This window comes from Neovison vison, chromosome 5 (assembly GCF_020171115.1).
Source record: "Neovison vison isolate M4711 chromosome 5, ASM_NN_V1, whole genome shotgun sequence".
NCBI lineage: Eukaryota > Metazoa > Chordata > Mammalia > Carnivora > Mustelidae > Neogale > Neogale vison.
In genome coordinates, this window is record NC_058095.1 from 162,225,404 (window position 1) to 162,251,054 (window position 25,651).

The window sequence follows — 25,651 nt, forward strand, 5'->3', positions numbered from 1 at the left end:
AGAAACGGACAGGACAGAGACAGAACTACCTGATGGACACACACGATGACTAGAAATATATATAGAGAGAAAGAGACGGTGGAGACTTAGTTGACCTCTGAGAAACCATCCCCAAAAATAAATCCTGTATTAACAAGTGCAAAAAATCAACGAACGAATGAACCCGAACCAAGGGAAAGCAACTGAAACCTCCGAACATGGAAACACAGTGTATAAAATGGTGTGAGAAATTGAAGTCACTGGGCAGCCTTTCCGTCGGTAAAAAGCCGCGTGGGTGTCCCCGTCCGGGTGCGGGCCCGGCTTCCTCGGGTCGACGCTGCCGCAGGGGCCCAGCGGGCGGCGGCGGCGGGGGCGGGGCCGGGGGCGGGGCGCCGCGGCGTCCGGCGGCGGCGGGGGCGGGGCGGGGCGCGGCTACTCGTCGCGCGGCGAGGGCCCGGGCAGTGCGTGCGCGCCGCCGCAGCCGGGCGCCGTGCCGTTGTGCGCCGCGGAGGCCGCCAGCACGGTGTGCAGCAGCACGAGCACGAGCACGCACAGCCTCAGTCTGCCGGCGCCCGCCCTGCCCGCCGCCGACGCCGCGAGCGACGTCCTGTGCCGGGGGCTGCCGGGGCCCCGCGTCCCTGGCGGGGGCTGGCTCGGGCGCTCCTCTCTCCGGACGTCGCAGCACGCGGGGTCCTCGGCGCTGAGAAAGGTTTCGTAGAGCCCTGGGGGGACGAAGACAGGGGCCCGGTTAGAAGCGAGGCGGGGCTGCTGGGAGACGCTCCCCGTCCGGACGAGCCGCCGCGGGGACGGCGCGGCCCCGGCTTCTGGCGCGCGCGCCGCGGGGCGTTCGGCGAAGGGGAGCGAGTGCGGGAGCGCCCGGAGGCCGCCTCCGCTGTGCCCTCGGACCCGCGCGCGCAGGCTCCTCCCCGTGCCCTCTGGGACTCTGGAGGCCGCGCCCGGGGGCGTGCTGGGCCCTCGCCAGCTTAGGACGGAAGCTTCCTGAGGGCGGAGTGCAGAACCCGAGGTTCCGGGTCGGCTCGGCGAGTGAGGTCGCGCCGCGCCACGTGCCTCGTCCTCCCCGGGAGTGAGGTGACGCGAGGCAGCGCCCGGAGGAGCGGTCGCTGCCCCCGCTAAGCCAGAGCCCACGGATGACCGTTCTGGGAACCGCCTGGCCCCGCCACTTCCTCGCCCTGCCGTGGCTCTCCTGGGGCAGCGCGCAGAGCCCCCCAAGCATCCCACGGGGGACCACTTCCTTTGGACTCGTTTTGCAAATACTGCCCTTATTCTTCCATTCGGATCCGACCCACGAATACCTATCTTGCGCCTGGGCCGCAGTGGGAAGAGGGTCCTCGGCGTTTGTGTCCGACCTTCCCTGCAGGCTGCCTTCCAGTGCAAGTCTGTCTCGCTGCTCTCCCCTCCTCAAGGAATCTCTTTCCCCCCTTCCCCTTTCCCCTGCTCCTCTACAATAAGACGTTGCTCTTGTTTTTAAATGGCTTAATGGACATTTTAGAAATGTTCAAAGTGATGAAAAGAATAGCACACCTTCTCTCTCTCTTCCAGTCTTGCTTCTTGCTCTATTATATACATGTTAAGTAGCTACAGAAACCACCCTGTACCTTTTTAAAACTTGACTGCAACATTTTCTCAAGAGTGCTACAATCAAGTTTCCACACAGATTTTACTATGCTGTCCTTAAGCTTGAAGCTTTAAAAGCGAGGAGAGAGTAGTTATAAGGATTAAATAGGATTTTGTAGGTAAAGAGCTTGGCTTAGTGCCAAGTGTACACAATCAATTTGAAAAGTTTTGGCTACTGTTAATAATAATAGCTATTAATAGTGTCTCCTTGCATCCATCTACATAATAACAATCTAAAATACCTTTCCTGTCTCTTCAGACTCCTTGACCAGTGCTCCAGACATCCTCCCGGAACACGGGATACGGTCCCCACTGCCCCAGCTGCTTTCTCTTCCTGGAATTTTTCCCATCGACTCATGGACTTCACTGTCACCTATGCTTCTAGTTCAGCTCCCCTGAAAATCCCTTGTGAAGTCTAACTTTGGGGCTGCTCGTGCCTTCTGTGTACCTCTTCAACGGAGCAATTGTTATCTGTCCTTTTCAGCACAATTGTTAATTTTAGGTCAGTTTCCTTATTCACCTGTCACTTTAAAAGCAAGAACTATGTATTTTGGCTTTCTGTTCCCAATATGTAGTAGAATGCTTGAACAAAATAGATCCTTAACAAGCATTTATTACACAAATACACTGAATATATATTTGTTTTTTAAAAAAGAGACTATTAAATAAGATATTATACACTGCAATCTTCAGTTTCTTTTAAAGAAATGACCAAGATATCCTTATAATGATGCTTACAATATTCATTTCTTCTTAGGCATTCAAAGGTAAACTTCACCTTCTCCTAGATAGAATATGGAAAAAAAACTGAATTAATGAGGTCTGCAGCTCCGACATTTTAACGTACGATATTTTCTTTTTTCATATACGATATCTCACTAGTAGACTAATCATTTATCGAAGTTTACGTTTTCCAAAATTATATTCTATGAAGAGAATTTATAGGTAAGATTAGAAATCTAAAGGTCAATTAGATAACATTTTAGAATGCTAATAATGAGAACATATTTAACAATTTCGTCCAAATAAGAAGCTCTTCCAAACCCGCTTAGAAGCTACTTTGCTGATTTGTAACTAAAGTCGTTTTAGAAAGAATAAGGCAGTTCATTCAGGCTAATAAATGTACTCTTCTTCCCAACCGATAAAATTCATCCTGTTTCTTTTCCTCTTGTCCATCCTTTTAATAAGAATTTTTTTCAGAGTTACACATGCATATATATTAATAATCAAATAACTCCACAAGCTCTTTCTTTAAAAATGCCTCCACCTCCCCCATCCCCAATTGTTTCCTTTCAGAGGCAAATACTCAAACCTCTTTTTGCTGTTTCTGTATTTAGCTACATTCCTGTAAATAACCTGTTTGATGCTTGTCGATTTTTTTCTCACCTTTCGTCTTTACAGACTCCCCCCTCCCCCAGGACAAGTGACGGGAACATAATCGGGAATAATATTCATTCTTCAGCTCATATGCACCCCTCCGCCTGGCATGGTAGTACGTTCAACAAGGCTCCCTTCATTAGGATGTTACAGAAACAATCCTTAACTCAGACATGCAGGAAACTTGAGTTCTCTCTGCCTTACGGCTCTGGTTTTCCTAGAGGTAACCACTATCTTATAATTTCTATGTACTTACTACTTCAAACCCCAAATACTTCCCAGTTGTTTCAGCAGAATAGGGTGCTCGATCAGATTTATCCCCTAGAGTCTTTTTCTCATCTGGACCTGTTGCTCTGAGGCCTAGAAGCCAGCTACCGGCCCCACAGCCTCAGGGAACGCCCTTGTGGGGGATTCTTATGGCTTCTGTCTCTGGGTTTGCTATTTACATCCTTTCTTGACTTGGTGGACCATGGCATCTAGGATCTTCCTAAGGAAAAGCTCAGGGGAACGAATTTCCTAGATGCTGCCTGCTTAAAAGTGTGTTTATTCTACCTTGTATCTAATTGTTTGGCTGAGCATGGAATTCTAGTTCAGAAATTCTTATCATTCAGATTTCCAAGCATGACTCCCATCTTCAGAGGTTGGGGCCCTGGGACCTGTCCTTTAATTCTCTTATCTCATCTCTCTTACTTTATGCCATTTCATCTCTTTGCCTTTCCTCTATATTCAGGAGGATTCGGTGAGCTTTATCGTGTAATGATTTTATTGAGTTTTTTTTTTTTTTCTCTATCACATTTTAATTTCTGAGAGCTCTTTTATGTACTCTGAATGTTGGGTTTTCTTTTCTTTTCTTTTGAACTGACTGGTCTCATTGCACAGTTGCACTATATCCTCTTATCACTGAGATATTTGGAGCACTTTTATTTTCATGTTTTATTTCCTCCCTTCATGGCCCTGTTTTCTCCAAGCCATTTTTTCTTTGTTTGTTTCTCTCTTATTTTTTTTAAGTGGGAAGGCTGTGCATTCTTGATTGAATTGCATTGCAATCTGGACACCTAGGCTGGAGAAGAGGACCCATCTGAACTGTTTAAAATGGAGACATTTGTGCATTTCTTCCCTTTACGTCGGTCAGATTTGCCAAAACACATCCTGAGTTTTCTGTCCAGAAGAGCAAAGGCTGTGCTGTCAGTTTTCTGAGAACCAAATGGGAGAAGACCACAGGGATGAGGGAATCTCCATCCGGCATGCTCACATTCATTTAACCCACATTTTGGTTCCCTCACTCTACCTCTCCTGGTGGCACCCAACCCAACAACTTTCTCCAACTATCTCCAAAAAAATAGTCCTCCCTGCATAAAGACATAGGCAGTAGTCCTTCTCGGATGAAGGAGAGCAATGGCTGGGTTGGGAAGGGCAGGCATGGGCTATGGAGATCTGATGGCTTCTAAACAGATTTGCACTTTCACCTTATGCTCTCGCTGCTGCCTCTTCCACAGTATCGACTGCCCTGAGTCCCTGTGTCTGGAGCGTCTGGGATGTGAATCTGGTTTGCTGGGTTCCCCCTGCTGTGTCAGCAAAGGTTTCAACAAACCCTTTACTGTGCACCAATTTTTGTTTCTAAGAGGTTTGGGTTGTTGTCTCCTTATCCAGTCTTCCTTTCTTTTGGATTTATGCCTAAAATTGATTTCTTTCCTTTTGGGTTTGCCTAGAAAACATTACTACACTTTTCTCCGTTCTGTTCTGCTCTGTTCCATCTCTGATTCACTCCCCAGCTGGGAATGCTGCTGACAGATGGAAACCGTCTCTAGGCACCTGGGCAGCTGGCTCCAATCATCAGAGCATCAGTGAAGGGCTATCCCAGGTCCAGGTACAGGCCTTCTGCTGAATCCTCCCCTTCCCTGACCCTGGCACAGGTGCACACGGGTCGACAGCCTGCCCACCGATGTGCTTCCTGCGAAGCCTACTCAGAGCAGCTAACTCTTTCGCACCATTCAAAGGACTGTAAAAACTGGTCTCCAAATGAAAATAAATCACTTTTCAAGCAATCATCTCATTGCACAGATGTATAAGTGATTGGGATTTCAAAAGGAAAAAGGAAATTTTCAGTGAAAAATGTTTCTGTTCATTTTGCTTAAAAAATGTTCTGTTTTCAATCTCTAATAAATCACTAGTTGCCATTTGACATTTAATAATATAATAATAATAATAGCAATTATTCTATCTTATAGTGCAACCTCATGGAGATTTTTTTGAAAATTAAATAATATGCATAAATTGCTTAGAACAGTGCCTGGTAGATAGTAAAATCTCACACATTAATTATTATTCCTACTGTAACTTGGGACAAATAGTGGAATCAGAATTTATTATGAGGAAAAACTTTGAAGAACATCCAATCCAAATTCTTTTTCTGTTTCTCAGTCATATGGAAAAACCTTATTTTTCATAGTTCAGAGCAATTACTTCTAGCATAGTCATCATAAATATTATCTAAGTACAGGAAAACCAAATAGTATAAGGAAATCCTTAAAACAATCACATGATAATATTTAAATACAGTGCTTCATTACCTCAGTAATTTACCTTTTACCATCATAGATGAGACTAATTTTTTCAGATATCTGAATGAGTGATATACTTACTATTTTTCTGAATGCAAAAGTTTAAAAAACAGTAAAGTAAAAAGAAGGGGGGAAGTCACCCCAAATCTGACTTCTTTAGGATGAAAAAAGAAGCAAGAAGAAACTGCTGGAATTTGTTTCCCCAACTTTTTTATTAATACAGACACCCATATATACACACAGAATTTGCATGTAATTTCTAGATTTCACATGGAAAATTCTACTCTACATGTGTGACTGTACTTTACAACTTTATTCTTTATTTGATTTGTTAGTAATAATTTTAAATGTGTATATATTACTGAGATTACATATGTAACATACATATAATATACATGTATATTTGATATTATTATATTCAAGTTTTACTAACTAAAATAATTTATATGGCATGGAATCTATAAAACTTTCCAGATACAAGTGCTTTCTTTAAGGTAATTTGCATCATTTTACAGTTTCTTTCATGGCTATTAATCTGTCAAGGTGGTTTTGTGGTTTGATCATTCTTATTTCTCTAAAAATAGCCTTTTCATTGAGAGTTTTACATTTATTCATGTAGAGTTACACATACTTGAAGACTAGTTTTCTAATCCTCTCCTTCATTTTAATAATACTTTATTTCATCTTTTTTTTTGCCCCTAGTAATATTTGCAAGTTTTGTTATTTTTTTGCCCACTTTCCTTTGCATTATCAAGGATACAGTTCTTAAAGATTGATATGTTCTGTTTGTTAATGCATTAATTTCTTAATTATCTTCATCTTTTGTTGAATTTTCTTTTATTATTCACCTTCTAACTGTATTGATTGAATGTCACTTTACTCATTTAAATTCATGTTTTTCCTTAATAAGTTAGTTATTGCTCTGAATTTCCGTCTGAGAATGCTTCAGTCAGTTCTCTTCTGTTTTAACATGCAGTGATTTTGCATATTCTGTAATTGCAATATACATTTTCCTTTTATATCTAAATGACTTAAAGGAGTGTTTTACGGCTTTTAAAAAATGTCACTGATATATTTTCAAAATGATTTTTGTCACTAATTTCAAGCTTTATTTACCTTAATTTCATAAATGTTGCCTTTAAAAAGTTGATTTTCTCTAATTGTTTTCTTATGGTTTTTCTTCTTGTATTGTAAAATTATTATCTAATTATTTTTTGCAAGTATTAACATTGGTAACATGCTTAGTCTTTATGTTTATATATTTTTTCCTATTCAGAATGTCATCAACTGAGATATGTGTCTTCTACAACCATTTCTGATGATTCTGATTTATACATTTGACTATTAAATCAGTAGGTATAGAAAATGAATAAATCTTCACATTTTTCACTAGATCTTTAGTCTAATCAAGGAAACATGATACTCTTTGTTCTTACAAAGTACATATATATACTTTTTTTTGGTGAAGTTCTATTGTTTTTGTTCCTGTCATGGTTTTCAGCATGTTTTGTCTGGTATTAATGTAAACTCCATGCATATTAGCACAGTCTTCTGATATATCTTTGTCCATTATTTTAATATTTTTGGTCTCCTTATATTTTCTCTGTACTGTGTTCTACATATAAGAATTTCACAATGATCAAAAAGGAGAGTATAACCCATTTACATTTATTGTCAGACCTGTAGTGCTTGATCTTACCTTTAACATCCTATAGTAGCATTTCCAAACATTTAAAAATGTTTCTTTACCACTCACTTTGTTTTCTATCTTTCTCTGTGTGAACATATTTAAATGTTATTTTTTCATGATTTGTTGAATGCTTGCTCTTGTTAATTCTGTTAGACCTTGGCTTTTAAACACACACAGGTGAACCTACATTTGTCTAATTACTAGGATCACTGGTAAGGAAATTAACAAAAATTTGTTTCCTTCAACCCCTCATTCTTTTTTTTGGCTACCATCAGATGTTTTAAACCCAGTTATTGTCAAATTGCTCATATTTTATATCATGTCTCTTATTAATTATTAATACTTCCATAATGCTTTACATTGATCTCATTCTGGGATGATGGGTTTGCAATGAAGAGAAATGCATAGGAGCTAAGTTAGGTGAAAAAATGAAAAGAACGAGAATAGGTGTTGGGAGTAATATTGGAGAAATTCAAGCATTTACTTGAAATATAAGGCACACCAGGCACCATGAAGAATAAATCACAAGACTGGCCATCAGAAAGTGACGTACCCTCCACCTGGTACAGATGAGCACTGTGATCTCAATTTCCTGCTGCCCAGCTCCCTGGACAGGCAGGCTGGGCTGCCCTTTCATGCCCGGGGCACACGGGACTTCATCATTTTGTTCTTTCTGTTCAATACCATCAGGTTGTGACACAGTCCTGGAGAGGCAAATCTCTGTGACTCATTCTGCTCATCCCCACTCGTCCAACCAGCCACAGGCTAGAGAGAGATTCCTGCAGAACGGACACAGCTGTGGACATTGTCCATTCTTCTGAAAGACACATGTAACGTCAGTGGTCAAATACGGTCGTTTCCCCCTGGAGCTTGTAGGATACTTCTTTCATTCTCAAAATTCAGAAATGTTGGGAATTGAATCTCATTTCTTTAATTTTGCCAGATGGGGAGAATCTCTTTAACTGGCCAAATGAGAGTGTCCTGCGGCTCAGGAAAGATATTTCCTATTATTTCTTTGATTGTTTCTTTCCTCACTTTTATGTTTCACAATTTTTCAATGGATCACATTCCCTGTCATCATTTCTACACTGTTCATCTCCTCCTTGGACCTCGTCCCTACGTTCTTCATGTCCCTCACCTTTGCTTATTCTTACTTCTGGATGGTTGATACTGCACATCTATAATGTATTTGCAAATTTTCTCTGTTGCTCTGTGATATTTTCTCTTTTTAACCTAAACCCAGTGTCACAGTTGCCTGCTTCCCAGCCAAATTCCTTTTTCACTCTTCTCTCCCTGTTCTAAAGGTTCTGTGTGTTCTTGAATTTTATTGAGTACATGCTGTCTGAAATTACCCTAACAGTAAGTTTTCTTATATATGTGGTACATCATTCTGCTTCTCAAACTCTGTCTTCCTTATTTCATGTAAAGTATATATTAGATTCCATATTTCATTTTCTGTGTGTTTAAAGGTGAATCAAGTCCCCCAAAGAGATAATGTTAGAGACCTTGAACCTAGTACCACAGAATGTGACCTGATTTGGAAAGAGGGTCTTAAGAGACGTAGTCAAGATGAGGTCATCATGGGATACCTAATTCAATATGATCTATGTCCACATATTGAAAATAATGAAAAAAAAAAAGAAGAAATTGGACACAGTGACAGGCATGGAAAGAGGGAAGACTGCAAATGGATGTAGGGAGAAGGTCATGTGAAGGTGTGATGCACCCACAAGCCGAAGAAGATACAAGATGGCTGGTAAATCCCCAGAAGCTAGGAGACAAGTGTGGAACAGACCCTCCCTCACATCCCTCAGGAGGAACCAACCCTACGAACACCCAGAAGTGTGAGACATTTTTCTTATAACATCCATAGGAAATAATATTCTGTATACTTATTTTTGAATAGAGATGTGTTCCATTTGTCTCCAAAACAGCCATAGTGACTTTGTTATGTATTTGGATTGACATCACACTCTCCCAAGGATGCTGTTACAAGTGCAGTAAGGGATCCGGTGCTCTTGGTAACCTTCCCAAGTTAGTTCTGTTTGCCCAAACCTTCTCTCAGTCTGCCTTGACGCTAGATGACAACCCACCCCTCCTCCTGTGCTGCATTTCAGAAGAAGCCCAAGCCTGATCCTGAGGGCCCCACAGAGCTGTGGAGAATATTTCTGGTCCACACTGACTTCAGGAAATCCAGCAGAATGTTTGCCAGCTCTCTCTGAACTCACTCTTGTCTGTGAGCCATTTTCCTCCACATAAGGAGTGCTGGGATCACAGAGCTCCACGTTTTACCTCCAACAGTGCTCACTCTTTCTCCTGAGAGGGAAGAATTGCAAGGAAGTCCCCCATGTGCTCGAATCCGATTCCTATTCCTTTTGAGGAAATAGCTCATGTTCTTGCACATGGATGGCCCCTCTCTGATGACCTAGATTTCAGGTCCCTTTGGTTATTTCACTGGAGTCAGAAGTGGGACAGTCAGATGTTTCTGTTTACTTTGCCACTTACTGTCTGCTCCTTTCCTCTCCTTAATAGCAATTGTTAAAAGTACTAAAGGATAAGACAGGATGATAACCTTTACTTATACCCACCTGGGAGAGTTTAAATGGAATGGGTTTTCATGATAAAAATAAATATTTTGAAAATAAATGGGCAATAATGGTAATGAGAAAATCATTACATGAGTATGAAAGTAAAACTACTCGAACAACATCAAAACTATAAAATGGAAAGCAAACTGTTACCTTTCTCTTCAATCCTAATCCTCTTCTCCAAGGTAAACACTCTTGATGGATTGTTTCTGGTTTTTGCTTATTTATTTTATTTACTTATATTTTGGTTAGGAATGATTATCTTCATGAATTTATACAACAAATTTCTTCATCTATTTCTTAATCTAGTGATTTTAGACCCACTAAGGAGCCCACTACAGTTCTGTCCTCCATCATTGATCCCTAAATGCGGCCAATCATTGTTTTCTTTCTAAAACTACATTTTCCTCTGGGTTTATGTTATATATATTAATTCGGAATATTGAAAGTAAGAAAAAAGTACATCCTGAGAATTCATTAATCTCATTTCATTACAATATTATCCAAGATCATTTAAACATTAGGCAAAGCAGATTCTCACTTTTTATGCTTCATCAATTCATAAAAATCATGGAAGTTTTAGATAGCTCGCTATGTGGCCCATGATTCTCTTGTACACTTTTTCCCAAAGTTCTAATTGTCTTGAATTTTTCATAGAATCAGAAAAAAATGTTCCCCTTCTTTCCTGTATCACTGACGCATCCAGGCTCATAATCATTCCAGTTTCAATGTCTTAATAGGAAAAGGCTATTTTTGTTGTACAGATATTATTTTATGCTTGATTTTTCATTATACCACCACCGCGAGATCCTATGGTATCCTCTTTCTTAGTCTACTCTTTTGTTTCACTAAAGTAGAACTTTTTTTTTTTAAAGATTTTATTTATTTATTTGACAGAGAGAAATCACAAGTAAACGGAGAGAGAGGGAAGCAGGCTCCCCGCCGAGCAGAGAGCCCAATGCGGGACTCGATCCCAGGACCCTGAGATCATGACCCGAGCTGAAGGCAGTGGCTTAACCCACTGAGCCACCCAGGCGCCCCTAAAGTAGAACTTTAAGTTACGTTCCACATGGGATGTGTAGAAGGTAAACTTTCAAGAGCATCTGTGTTTAATTTAAACAAATGAACTTCATTCTCACATTCAAAAGACAGTTTGTCAGGTATATTTCCTAGTTCACAATCTCTTTGATTCTAATAACTTTGGAGACACCCATTGGCTGTATCTCAGAGTCCAGTGCTGAGGGGGGAGCTCTAGTTGTGTGAGTTTCCTGTTGATGGAGTAAGAACTCCCCACACATTCAGCTGGGAAACTAGCGCCCTTTATCTACTTACGCTTCTGTGGGTCAGAAGTCTAGCAGGGCTGACGGGTTTCTCTGGCCTGTGTTCACAAACCAAAATCAAGTTGTTGGCAGGGCTGAGTTCCTTTCTAGAGGTTCCCAGGGAGAACTCATTTCTAAGGCCATTTGGTGTGTTGGCAGAATTTGGTTTTCTCTGCTTATAGGGCCTGGGTCTTGCTGTCCTCGCACACTGTTGGCAGAGCGACTCTCAGCATCCAGAAGCTGTCTGTCTCCACTTCTTGGTTGACGGCCCCTTTCTCTGCCTTCAGAACCAATGATGACCTGCGGAGTCCTCTCATTCTCTCTGACCTCTCCTTTTGCTTCATCTCTCTTGCCTCTAACACTGTGTCTCTGGCCAACTGTCTGCCTTCTTCTGTGGTTTTCAGGGCTCAGTAGTCAGAAATGGGCCCACCCAGATGGTCCAGGATGAACATCCCCCCAAGGTCCCTAACCTCAATCTTTCCTGCAAAATCTCTTTGGCCATGCAATGTGTTCACACATTCTGAGGATTAGGTCATGGGCATCTTATTTATTTATTTATTTATTTATTTTGAGGAGGGAATTATTCTGCCTACCAATCTGCCCTCTGATTTCTGAAGATTCACATCCATGCCACATGCAAACCACATCCCAAGATTCCAAATGTCTGCTCCCAATACAGCATCAAATCAAAGTGCGGAAACCTCTAAATCGTAGTTCCAAATTCCTGAATCTCCTGATCCAAATCACCTAAATCGGGTATGGATGGGACTCTGGGCATAATCAGAGGGACAATATCCTGGGACAAAATCCCTCTCCATCTATGGAAAATGCAGAAAGCCAATGATCTGCCCCCAGCATCCAGTGGTGAGACAGGCACAGGCTAGGACTTACAGACACCCGGCTTCAGAAAGGAAGACAATCGAAGGGGAAAATGTTGTTAAGTCCAAATGAGGTTTGTGGTCCAGTGGCACAAACTCCACATATTTTCTGGCCTTGGGAATTATCCTGTGTGGTTCTCAGTTTCCTTTTTGGGCTCAGAGCTCTGCCCTCCGGCTCATTCTTCCTCTTCTATGATGAACAACACGTGTTTGCAGCTGAGCACTCTCATTAGTGTGTCTGGGGGCGTCCGACACCCTTTCTGCCTTTCATCCTGCCTCTGTCCCTGCCAGCCCAGGCTGGAAGTGTTTTCACTGACATGAATTCTCAGTAACTGTGTGAGACTCTTAACCTGTGTCCCAAGGACTCACTCCATCAGACAAGGAGCGCCTCCACAGAGCTTTCCTAGATAATCCCTTTGTTGTTTTTGGCCACCGCTCAGGTGGCTGAGAGGCTCTATGAGTCACACCTCTTACCTCTTCATACTCTGACCGTTCAGACTTTCTGAGGTGTTGGCCTTGGCTGTGCCACTATACCCTCTGTTCTGTTCTGCTTTCTCCAGAACATGCTTTCTTGACAGGACTTTTTTTTTTTTTTTTTTAATCTTTTGCCATCTTGGAACATGAAGATTCTCCCAAATAATCAAATTCTGGATTTGTATTGTCTAACAGTTCTTTCAATTATCTCTCCTTTTGCATTTTATTTTTAGTAGCAAGAAAAGACCAGGCTAGAGCTGAAACACTTTGCTGGGAAATCTCCAGTTCTAGAGCCAAATCCATCACTTACAAGCTCTGCCTTCCGTGCTTCTGTAGGACCCAGTTCTGCCAGGCTTCTTGATGCCATGTAACATGTTTCTAGTTTCCATTAACACCCTCCTCATTTCCCTCTGAGCCCTGGCCGGTGGTGTTTAATGCCACATTTCTACCAACATCCTGTTCAAGGCAATCTGGGATTTTCGTTATCACTATTCCAAGTTTCCCCACTGTCTGGTTCCAAACTCATGCCCACCTTTCCTGGTTATGCAGCCCCAGGTTTCCAGTACAAAGATGTGGATTTGCTTTCTATTGCTGCTGTAAGAGATGGCCGTAGACAAAGTAACTTAAAATGGCATCCATTTATCACCTCCCATTTCTGTAGGTCCAAAGCCTTGGCTACTTTGACTGGTTCCCCACTCCGGGTTTCAGGAGCCTAAAATCAAGGTGTTGGCCTTGACTATCCAGGACATTAGCAAAACTCACTCTCATGTGGTCGTGGTAGTGAGATCCCTGTTTTCCTGCTGGATGTTGACTAGAGATTCTGCTTCTAGAGGTGACCTGCATCCCTGGCTGGTGGGTACTTTCCCCATCACAAAATTCAGCAACAGTGGCGTAAGCCCTTCCCACCCTCCTTTTCTCTGATCCTCCTGATTCCTCTTTCTGGCCCGCAGTTCTCTTTTCTGTGATGACATTGGGCACACTTGGATGACCAAGGACAGTCTTCCTATTTTAAGATGAGCTGGTTAGCGATCATAATCCCACGAGCAGGGTGCTTTCTGCCTTGTAATGTCATGCCACAGGCATACCACTGGGGGAGAAGACCAAGGAGGCCCAAATCCTGCCTCCACACTGATGTCAACATCCCTCTGGTTTCCCGGAGGGCTTGCTATCCTCAGTGACACCTTTTTGGATACTGCATGTATCTGCCGTATTCTAAAATCTCAAGAGGATATATTTGCCTGTTGTTTCCTTATGGCTGCTTCTACCAGCCTTTTCCATCCAAAACCATGGTTTCCTTCCATTTTGGAAGTCCTTTGCACATTGCTTTGAAAACCAGTCCCTACCCAACTCTCACTTTGTATTCTTTTTTGTTTGGTTTTGTTTTCTCCAAAAAGCTTATATTGTGTGGCTCCTAGCCCTTCCATATAATGTTTCTGTCTCTCATTGCCTTTGGTTTGCAGGTTTCTCTACGGGGCAGCATTTTCCTTGGTTGAATGAATGGGGACAAAAAGACAAACTGAGATTCCCTTTCTACCATTCCCAAAGGCATTGCTAAGAGGATTCCTCACATCCCTCTCAGGAGCTCATTCAATGTCACCAGAAAGTAGATCCTTAGGTTTTATGGTTAAACACCACCATGGCATGTGAAGGAATGGTAAAACCAGTTGGCTCACGTGTCTGCTGAGAGCCTTCAGTCCATCAGATCACTTGTGGTCTCTGTGTTCTCCCAGTCCTGGTACATCCTCAAAACCAGCCAAGATCAGCAGAGGGTCCTACTGGAAGAACCGTGTCCTTCCCTCTGTAGGCTCTCTTAGAGCCTGCTCTCGAAGCTTCCCCAATTCTGGCTGTCATCAAAGGTCTTAACCTGCCTTTTCCCTTCTACAGAAAAAAAAATTGTAAGTCTCCATTTTAATAGTGTCCCACTTTCTAAACAAAACAAATGGTTTTATTGCTCCTACAGATATATTTCGTTTTATAGTTTTAATTTTAATTTCAATAGGATTTGGAGACAGATGGGAAGTAAAATTTTGGCTTCCGCCTACCAGCTTAAACCAGAAGTCACACCCATGGTTTGCAATGGTTTACTCATTACCAAGATAATTTTTCGCCATCTTGTAAATCCTTAGTGTTGCAGAACATAGTGTTTCAATTTTAGTACTTCTTCACTTTATATTGGCTAGAAGAGTGATTTCACATGAATGCAATGTAGGATTTATTCAGAAATAACCTACAAAAACTACAAAATCAGCACCGGTATTCAAATTCTGTCCACATTTTTTTAAGGTAAACACAGTAAAAATAAGCCATCTTTTGAGAATTTGCTGCTTTTCTAGGGTTCTTCTCTAAAACAATATAAAATGACAGATCAAGCTAAAAAATTTAAAACTCATAATGACCAAATCATAATAACCATCTACAGAAAAGAATTAGAATGAGATTTACGAGTATCTGTATACTTATAATTTTTATAGTATCTTTTTTAAGCAGGGACACATTTTAGGTAATTAAGGTAGATACTTGAATAGTTTTTTTGAGGGGAGCAGTGGCAGGTGTATCAGATCAGTATGATGAACAAAATGCTAGTGTGGTCTTGCGCTTAATATTAATAAGCAATCTATTACTTTTCTTCCAGTTGACATTGTTGAGAATAAGGATCACTCCTTTATAATCCTAGTGCTCTAAACACCTAGCAGGTTGTTTATCCCCCAAAGAACAATAAGTATTTGTTTGATTAGGGGAAGGAAGCAAGGAATACTGCACCTTGAATTGTAAGACAATGTTTCAGTGACATGAATATATCAGATGACAAAGCAGAAACACCTGGTTATATAAAAGCCATTCAGAGTTGAAAGTTGACTGTGCATTAGCCAGAATATAAATTGCTCTAAAAAACTGAAAATGGTCTAAATGAAATGAAAATCAAAAGCCCACGTTAAAATGGGCGAGATGTTCTACAGAGAATTCACTCATTTATTAAGGTCATAAGCTGAGTCGAGAAAGAAATTGAGCATTTGAAATGTGTTGATAATGGGTCCTAAAGTTTTCCAGGACTGTACTAGAAAAACAAAGACTGTCTGCAGCCAGCGGGAATATAATCCAACAGAAATCTAACACACGCTGTTAAATATCACATTTCACACTGTTATTTTCCTGAAAATGGTTATGGAGACTTTTTCATTTTAAAAATTTATTCTAAGAAAATAGACAAGAAAAAAAGTGATGGACAAAGAAGATATATTCTCATCAAATGTATCATTTCAATTTTCCACCCCTCCCCCAATGAATCCTTTGCTGGTCACCTTGAAGGAGACGTGAGAGGATGGGGTGGAGGAGAACCGTAAGGATTCCTGGAGAAGTCAGCACGCGATGATGTGGCTGATGGCGTCTCCACAAAGCATCAAAAGAAGGCAGGGTTCAGGGATGTGGGGACTTTTGGGACAGAAAGACTAATGTTCCTCTTTATTTTAATAAGTTACAAAGTACCAGGGACTCAAGTGGAGCTTACAAGAGTTAGCAGAGAAAGGAATAAAAATCCCAACTCCTTCTCTTTCTTCACCATGAACCAGCACCGCTAGGAGATGCTTCTGTGGTCCGACGGCTCTCACAGATGGGAAGAGTGTTGGAGGAACTTCACGAAGCGCATTTCAGAAATCCAGAGAAATTTGTGTAAGTGTGTCCTACTACTTCCCATCCCAGGGGGATGTGAAATGTTGGCGCCCTCTCCTAAATGTTTCTGTGACTTCGTGCTTAGCACTAGCTAGTTCAGCAGCATTGCCCGAGAAGTCCCATGCAGAAGACCATAGGGTCCTTGAAAAGAACATTACCTGTTGCGCTCTGCTTCTATTTGTTATTTTTCCCTCTGTGACATGGCACTGTGGACTCGCTGATATAAATCAGTTTCATTGTTTAGTGCATATCCCAGAGTCCTTTTTTTAATTTGGAAATCCTTGGAAACTATGAGTCTGCAAAGGAAATACCCTTGTGAAAGGAAACTCTATATAAATAATTCTGTGGCTGCGGTATCTCAAACCCTGAGTTGTAATTGAAGAGACAGTTTTGCTAATGCTTTGATCCGTCAGTGTTTTTAGAGTACGAACAACATTTCCTGCTTTTCTTTCTGAAAAGAAAACCAGACTTTCTCTGTAATCACAGAGCACATAGAGAACTCTCCTGACGTCTGTGTACACTCATGTGTGCGCAGACACACATTAATGGCTTCGAGGCAGGGAAACACCCCATAAGTAGACCCTGACTTCAAAAATAGGCTTTCTTTTCAAGGAGAGAGGGGAAAATTATTTTCCTAATTTGATGTACCAGTTTTTGAAACATTAAATGTGAAGAAAAACAGTTGTGACTTCAGTCAAAATGTCTTTACTCAAAACAAATGCTGAAACCTAAATTGGTAACGCTCTGACTCTGAAGGAAAACGAATCTACGAGACCAGCTTGTGGACCAGATGAGAAAATTGGTCTCAGTATTTTAGAGTCGACATTACGTTCAACAAGAAGAATATTGACTGGAAATATTGGCCACCTTCATTTGTCTGATTTTGAGCTGAACTGATTTCTTGTAGTTTCTACATTTGAAGTAAGCCATTCAGAGGAAAATGCGGTTATATAAGATCTCAGGGTCCTGGGATCGAGTCCCGCATCATGCTCTCTGCTCGGCAGGGAGCCTGCTTCCCTCTCTCTCTCTGCCTGCCTCTCCATCTACTTGTGATTTCTCTCTGTCAAATAAATAAATAAAATCTTTAAAAAAAAAAAAGATAACAATTTTTCAAAGAGGAATTACAGAAACGTTGGAAGCAATCACACTGTTGGCAGGTAGGTGGGAGTTGGTGGACAGAGTATGGGTCCATTTGAAGATGATATCACTCATGGTCAGAAGGCACACTTCCATGAAAAACAAAGTTATATCTTCTCTTCACACATATTTTCCACCGAGGGAAAGTCTGGCACACCACTTGCCAGAGGGAATGTCTTAGGCAGCAGCAAGGTTAATTGTTTATTTCCTTAGTTAGAATGCCAGGTAGAGCGGCATAATCATGATTCATTTCACCCAGTGACATTTTGAATTATTTCTATTTTGCTTTCTGATTGTCGCCCCCTGGGGTCATTGGTTTAGGTCTGCCATTGAAAAAAAGACTCAGGTTTTAACAAAATGCAAAGGAGCCTGATGATGGTTGCTAATTAGCCAAAAAATAAATTTAAAGTGATTGAGATAAAACACCAGAGAATAATTCTTCTTCTCCTTCCCATTCTCCCCCTCCTTCTTTTTCTCCTTTTTCTTCACCTTCTCCTCTTTCTCCACCTGCTCCTCCTCCTCCTCCACCTTCTTGATATATAACAGGATTTAACACTCAGTTACCATTCTTCTTTGAGGGACCAAGAATATGGGTTTCGTAGAAGACCTATTACACTGGGAAGATAGGAAGACTAGTAGGGATGTGTTTTGAAGCAAATGTCTCTCAGAGGCAACAGAATATAAACTAATGTGTGGAGAAGGTAAGCCCCCTGCGTCCCCTCTGCTTGACATCTGTGTTGTTTGATGTGTCAGCATCCCACTCCATGTGGGTGAAACAGCATTCTTAAAAATTCTGTGTTGCCCGCAAGAGACAGATGCAGGAAAAAGAGAATGTGCATGGCTGATGACAGAAAGAAAGAAAGGAAAGAAGAAAAGATTATGTATTAAATTGAAAGTAGATGTAAGAAAGCAATAGAAAAGAGAAATAAAAAGAACCAATGTAAAAAAAAAAAGTCCAAATATTAGTATCTGAAGAACTGAAAAGTAATGATGCATAATACTTCACTTAGAACTTGGAGAAACATTCATTATGGTACCCCACTATGTCCTCAAAGGAGTAAGAAATGAGAGGTATAGCACACTGCTAGTGAGAATTTATGTTGTCATAAACTTTCTGAGGTATTTTTTTTTATTAAAGATTTTATTTATTTGACACAGAGAGAGAGGGACTACAAGCAGGGGAGTGGGAAAGGGAGAAGCACCTTCCTTCCCACTGAGCAGGGCAGGGCTCCATCCCAGGACCCTGGGATCATGACCTGAGCTGAAGGCAGACGCTTAACGACTGAGCCACCCAGGCGCCCCGACTTTCTGAGTTTTTGGCAATAAACATCCACGGCTAAACTTGTGTGTGGTCTTTCATCCACCAAGCCCACTTCAGTGAGTTTAGGGAACTAATCCCAAAGTGTATAGAAGTAAGTGCGCATATATGTCTTGAGTAGATGTCTCCTGTAGTCCTGGACTCAGTAAAACACTGAAGTAATTTACACTATGCTCATGGACTGTGTTGTTATCCAAACATTAAATTATGCCATAGAGGCATATTTAATAATTCAAAGCCCTATTCACCGTGTAGAATGTTATTTTCCTCTTGGTGGTAGATTAGGGTTTTTCTTACCTCCTTTTTGTCCATGCAGACTCACTAAACATTTTTAAATGATTTTTGAGTATCCATGTAGCACTAAATATTACTTCATGGAAAAGATGCTATGGGTTTTTAAGCTATTTGACCAAAACGGTTAGATTTTTCAAAGAGATGTCTCATTCCTTCATGTCCTTGGTAGCATAGGGACACTGAGCACAGTGTCTAGGATGAGGCTGCTTTGGGCTCTGCCTCAGGGTTTACCAGGACAGTCCTTCTGGGGAAGCCATGCATGCCTCCTTGGTCTCCTTGGGGGCAGGACTGTGTGGTGTGGTGAGCAGCCACAGTTCAGTACCGAGAACATGGCTCACCCCCGAGCAGAGCAGGTGCAGTTTGTTTTGGGAGAAGTCCTCCTCCACTGGATGGACGCAGTGCAGGTGAGCCTGGGCAGCCCTTCCCGCCCCCCCCCCACAGGAGGGTCCCTGGGTCACCTGACTGGGCTACGCCACCCTGATTGCTCACGTGTGGGCACAGGACCTAGGTTAAGACTACTGGTTCAATGCAGGTCTTCTGCAGAAACGTTGGGAATGGGGTGGTCTCTTCCTGCTACAATTTCTAAACTGAGAAGTTGTAATTTTGTAGTTGTTGGTAAAATCAATTAACAGAGAGAAAAGCAGAGCTCAGAGCCAGAGAGAAAGAGTAGAGTGAGCTTTGGAGCTAGAAATAGTGTTTGATCCACATCTATACTTAATCTCTCCATGTGGACCTATAGATCAATATACTGATATATCTCACTGATCCATGTGTTCCCATAATCTGTCCATCAACGTATCTATCCATCTGTCATCAATCTAACGAGTAATATATAAGACACTCTGAAGTTTATCTCTGGGTTCCTCAATTAAATAAACCAATGAATTCTCATTTTGCTTCAGTCAGTTTTAGTTAGGTTTCTGCAACTTGCAGGAGTCCCCACCACAGAGTGTCCTCATGGAGACATGGTGAGGCCCTGGAGAGATGAGGTACCATTAGTGCTCTGCAGAATGTCTTGCCCATACTGCGCACTCACAACTGGTGGCTGGTAACAGTCTTCCCAGTGGTGGTACCAGCAGTGGTAGTGACCCAGGAAGGTAGCCCCAAAGCCATGGACTAAATCTTCTTCCTGGATTTTATCTTTGCATGGGAAATAACCTGTTTAAACCTAGGGAAATATAGTTTCTCTGTAACCCCTTTTCATGTCTGTGCATTTGTGATAATAACACTTTCCATACTTATAAGAAAAGTTATGGAGATAGAGTGAATTGTCCCCTTCCTCCTCTGTACTTTGTTCATACTTTAAGTGTAATGATGCCAGTCCAGATTTTCTGTAATTTGTTCACCTCTAGAAATGAACTTGTGTTTCTTGGGTTATGAATCACATCTATTAATCTTTCCATCACCAGCATCTGGCATAATGCCTAATAATAGATGTATGCAAAATTATGGCTCCCCAGAGATGCCCATATCCAAATGCCAGAACCTGTGAACATCTGGTTACATGGCAAAAAAGGAATTAGGGATGCAGAATGAAGGTTGCTTATTAGCCAAACTTCAAATAGGAAGATTATCCAAGTAAAACTAACCTAATCACATGATCTCTTAAAATGGAAAGAAGAAGTTCAAATCGTGGGTAAGAAAGATGGGTGAATCTTCTCCACCATTGCTGACTTTGAACATGGAGATGGGGAATCACAAACAAAGGAATGTGGGTGGCTTCTAGAAGCTGGGCGCTTTCTTAGCAAACAGCCAGCACGGAAAGGGGACGTTGGTCCGATGACAGCAAGGAAATGAATTCTGCCGGCAATCAGAACGATCAGGAATCAGACATTCTTCTCGAGTCTATAGAAGGAACACAGCCTTTGGACATGTTGATTTTAGCCTGGTGATATCTGTGTGCACAACTGTGAGATAACATATTTGTGTTGTTTTAAGCCTTTAAATGCTATGCTTGTGACAGTTTTTTAGGGCAGCCAAAGAAAATTAATGCAATGGGTCCTTGGGAAATTTTTGTTGAATGTGTGAAAATGCAAAAGAAAATACTTAGGAGGAAAGGACATAGAACATACTTTTCAGGATGTAAAATATGGAGGAGAAAGAATATAATTTAAAAAAAAGATTTATTAATTTATTTGAGAGATGTAAGGGGAAGGCTCAGAGGGAGAGGGAGAGAATCTTAAGCAGGCTGCATGCCCAGTGTGATCTCAGGAAACTGAGATCATGACCTGGGCCAAAACCAGGAGTCAGACACCTAATCAACTGAGCCATCCAGTGCCCCAAGAATAGAATTTTACATACATTCACCACATTTATCCCTGGACATTTCTATCTAGCATAGGAGGCATCTTACAGTAGAAGCCAGAAGAGCTAAGACCTTCTCAAGTCAAGCATGTGGTAAGAAAGTCACAGTGAAGAGAAGGTCAGATATGGCAGTTACTAAGTAAAGTCCTGGTGAAAAGGACCAGCGAGCACGAACGGGTGCTGTGCTGGGCCGGAAGTCAGATGCCATGGCTTCTTCTGTGGTTTTTCTTGTGGTTTCTCATGCCAGCTTCCATGGAAACTTGGGAAGGCTTCCTAATTTCCCTACTCTTCAGTGTTATTATCTGTCAGATTTAACCAGTGAGCTATTGTGTTGGATAAATAGTAGTCAAGCAAAGCCCTGACTGATATTTCACCCTGCAGGTATTTCTTAGTGATCACTGGACCTGTTCTCAGTGACACTTCAATTCTTCCTCAGTCCAGGGAATGGTCCTTAGAGCCAGTGTGAGACCTACCACAACACTGGGTGACAGCCATGTTCCTTTCAGGAAAGAACTTTCATGATTTCACACAAGGAGTCTCCTAGTCTCCCTCACACAAGAAGTCCCCCTAGGGGACTAAGTCCCCTAATCCCCACATTTGCTTCTGTTTGTGCTAATTGATGGAGCTCGTGATTTTTCAATACATTTGATGCTTTTCCCTAATGGAAGTTTCTCCAAGCTTTCAAAAGTCATGTCTTTTTGGAAAGAATAACAGCAATGAACATAGATATAAACCATTCTTTTTGAAAGGATTAAAATTTAGAATTCAAAAGCTGTCCATAATTTTAGTACAACTGTTATATGTTACATTTCCTTCTGATACAAGAGTAGCTTAGAAGTGATTAGGACATTTCCAAATGGGAAACTATTTATCTAGAGATGGAAAGTTTATTTGGCTAGAGTTTTCCCCTCCCCCCTCATTTGCTATAGACTTTATACAGCAGTATTAAGCAGAATGTACAGAAAGTGGTTAAATTTTTCCAAAACAAAAGTGCTCTAACAGCAGTATCCTGAGAACCACAGATTTCAGATTCAGAGTTAAAAATCTAATTGTTGGACCATGAAAATGTGGACACAGAACACACGGTAACAGTTGCAAACCAACTGTGGTTCTAAACTTCAAAAGGAGATTCATGAAATTTACAAAAATAATTTTATCTTACAATTAAAAATGATCTGTAATGGTTAATACTCTCTCTTCTTCATTATTGCTCTTCCTACATAAGTATTATCCTCTAAATCCTCTCTGCTGAGCTCTCTCATTGCCTTTATAATTCCTTTTTATTGCTTCCTCTCCTCTAATCCTCCAGAACTTTTGAAGTATACAAAATTTGTCTTCATATAAGACTTAGACATTTTTCTATTCTTGAACAAACAATATTGAATGTGTCTGTTTTACTCCAAAATTTCTAGTCATTGCTGGGAGCTGACATGACTCAGTGCCACAGAGGGGACCTTGAACAACAGGAATGCCTGGTCTCACAGTTCTGGGCACTTGGGAGTCCAAGGTCAGGGTGTTGGCTGGTTGGTTTGCAGATGACCAGCTTCTCCCTGTGCCTCTTCACAGTGTCTTCTCTCTGTGTGTCCAACTTTCCCTATTTTATGAGCCTGTTCTTGTGGGACAAACTGTGTCTCCTAAAACTGTCTTTGGAAATAGTCCCTTTAAAAAGGTGATGAATTTAAAATGAGATCTTCGGTGGTGGGGAGTCTTAATCTGCTCTGACTGATGTCCTAGGGAAAGAGGACATTTGAACACAGAAGGAGACACCAGGAGGACATACAAAGGGAAGACAATGTGAAGACACTTCAAGGAAGTGGACAAACAGAGACCTTGGGAGAAACCAAACCCATCAGCCCTTTGGTTTTGGACTTCTAGCCTCCAGGACTGTGAGGAAATTAATTTCTGCTATTTAAACCACCCAGCCAGTGGCATTTCGTTATGGCAGCCCTAGCAAACTAATGCATACATTAATCAATATTGGATGAGGGACCAGGCTAATGACTTTATTTTAACATGATTACCTCCATAAAACCCTACTTTCAAATAAGGTCACATTCTAAGGCACTGAGGGGTTAGGACATCAAGCTATGAATTAAGGGGGTTGGGGACAGAATTGGGACACTCACTTTGGCGGGGTGGGAGGAAGCATTTAAAATGTAAATCCTCAAACTAAACACACACAAAACAGATAATCACAACAAAAAATGGGCAGAAGATATGAACAGACACTTCTCCAAAGAAGACATACAAATGGCTAACAGACACATGAAAAAATGTTCATCATCACTAGCCATCAGGGAGATTAAAATCAAAACCACATTGAGATACCACCTTACACCAATTAGAATGGCCAAAATTAACAAGACAAGAAACAAGTGTTGGAGAGGATATGGAGAAAGGAGAACCCTCTTACACTGTTGGTGGGAGCGCAAGTTGGTGCAACCACTTTGGAAAACAGTGTGGATATTCCTTAAGAAATTAAAAATAGAGCTACCCTATGACCCTGCAATTGCACTGCTGGGTATTTACCCCAAAGATACAGATGTAGTGAACAGATGCAGTGGGCTATTTGTCCCCCAATGTTCATAGCAGCAATGGCCACAGTCACCAAACTGTGGAAAGAACCAAGATGCCCTTCAACAGATGAATGGATAAAAAAGATATGGTCCATATATGCAATGGAGTATTATGCCTCCATCAGAAAGGATGGATACCCAACTTTTGTAGCAACATGGACGGGACTGGAGGAGATTATGCTGAGTGAAGTAAGTCAAGCAGAGAGAGTCAATCACCATATGGTTTCACTTATTTGTGGAGCATAACCAATAGCATGGAGGACATGGGGAGATGGAGAGGAGAAGGGAGTTGAGGGAAACTGGAAGGGGAGGTGAACCATGAGAGACTGTGGACTCTGAAAAACAATGTGAGGGTTTTAGAGGGGAGGATGGTGGGAGTTGGGAGAGCCTGGTGGTGGGTATCAAGGAGGGCATGTATTGCATGGAGCACTGGGTGTGGTGCATAAATGATGACTTTCTCTTGTCTCCACAGAAGAACGGGTTGTTAAAGTGTATCTAACTTCCAGTTCCCTTTTGTTTGCAATCACGTGATGTTGTGGGCAGAGGGATCCAGGCAGAGGCACCTGCAGGCTCCTGGAACATGCCGCACACCACCCTACCTTCCTGAGGTGCTTCCCTAACCTCAGAGGTCCTCTCCTTCCTTACGACGGGGCCAACCACTCTTTGGGCTGTTACCCAAATTCATTCATTAGGTTTTTGTCTACCGAGCACTCTGGGTGAGGCACTTTTGTGGGCCCTGGGGACATGGTCAGAAGCACCATTAAGTTCTGGCCCCCACCCAGTTCACCGTGAGGCAGGGGGATGGACCAGTCCCATGTAAGGAAGCGCCCTGCAGCACAGTGGGCTTACAAGACCGGGCCACAGCCCAAATTCAGGGTGTCAGGGGCCTAAGAGAATGACAGATGGCAAGGGGCTAGCCAGGTGAAGGTATGGCAAAGGGTGTGCCTGGCAGGGATCCAAAGGAGAAGGGATGACAAGTGAGCCTGGCAGGGCAGGGGGGTCACAGCAAACAGATCTAATCCGGGGCAGGAGCTTAGGGACCACCTAAGGGCGCGAGGACTTTGAGAAAGGCATGATCCTTCCCCTGAATGGGCCACAGGGTGAGTTTCTTCCAAATGCTAACTGCGTAGACCCTCTGACTCAGCGAGTCTCTTGGTGCAGCATTTATCCTGCAGATAATATCACAAGTGTAGGAAATGATACAGCACCAAAAACAGCCCTTGCCAAACCAGACTTAATAACACATTAGAAATTACCTAAATGCCGTCGATTTGGAACTGGTTGGATAGTGATACATTTCTAGCCGACGACTGTGTGGCTGGGTGGAGGGGGGAAGGGCCTGGCTTCATTTCCACTCCTTGGTATCCTTCAAATACTGTGCATATGCACGTATTACCAATTCAAAACTAAGCAAATACAATGTCTTTATTTCGGGTGCGTCTCCTAGCTGCTTTAGTCTCGGTGACATCAGTGGGGTCATGAGGTTTTGTTTCTCCCCATAGATGCAGTGGGCGGAAATTCTGTTGTCTATGAGGCGCAGAGCAGTGGTGAGCAGGGCGGGACCCAGCGCCCATGTCTACCCACCGTCCCGGCGGACAGGGAAGGACATTGCAGGAGTCACGACAGCTAGTGAGAACTAGTGTGGCTTTGTATCCAGTCCCTGAAAACTGGCCTCTACCACACGGCGTGTTTGGCAAAGATACTGACTTTATCTATTCATGGGATAAGCAGGTAACATTGGACCTTGGAGGATCACACTCCACATTGGCCGTGCACATTCAAGATGGACTCTACCTTTTTTAGAGATTTTATTTATATACTTGATGCAGAGAGAGACAGCGAGAGAGGGAACACA

At 42.1% G+C, this 25,651-nt stretch overlaps 1 protein-coding gene across 1 annotated transcript in view; it reads right to left on the reverse strand.

The window, feature by feature from the left end:
* Positions 1 to 411: 411 nt before the first annotated feature.
* Positions 412 to 25,651, reverse strand: part of NALF1 (NALCN channel auxiliary factor 1) — a 608,198-nt gene continuing 582,958 nt past the window's right edge. The window contains exon 3 of the mRNA XM_044250313.1: positions 412 to 701. Coding sequence (XP_044106248.1) covers positions 412 to 701 — 290 coding nt within the window. The remainder of the gene's footprint in view (positions 702 to 25,651) is intronic.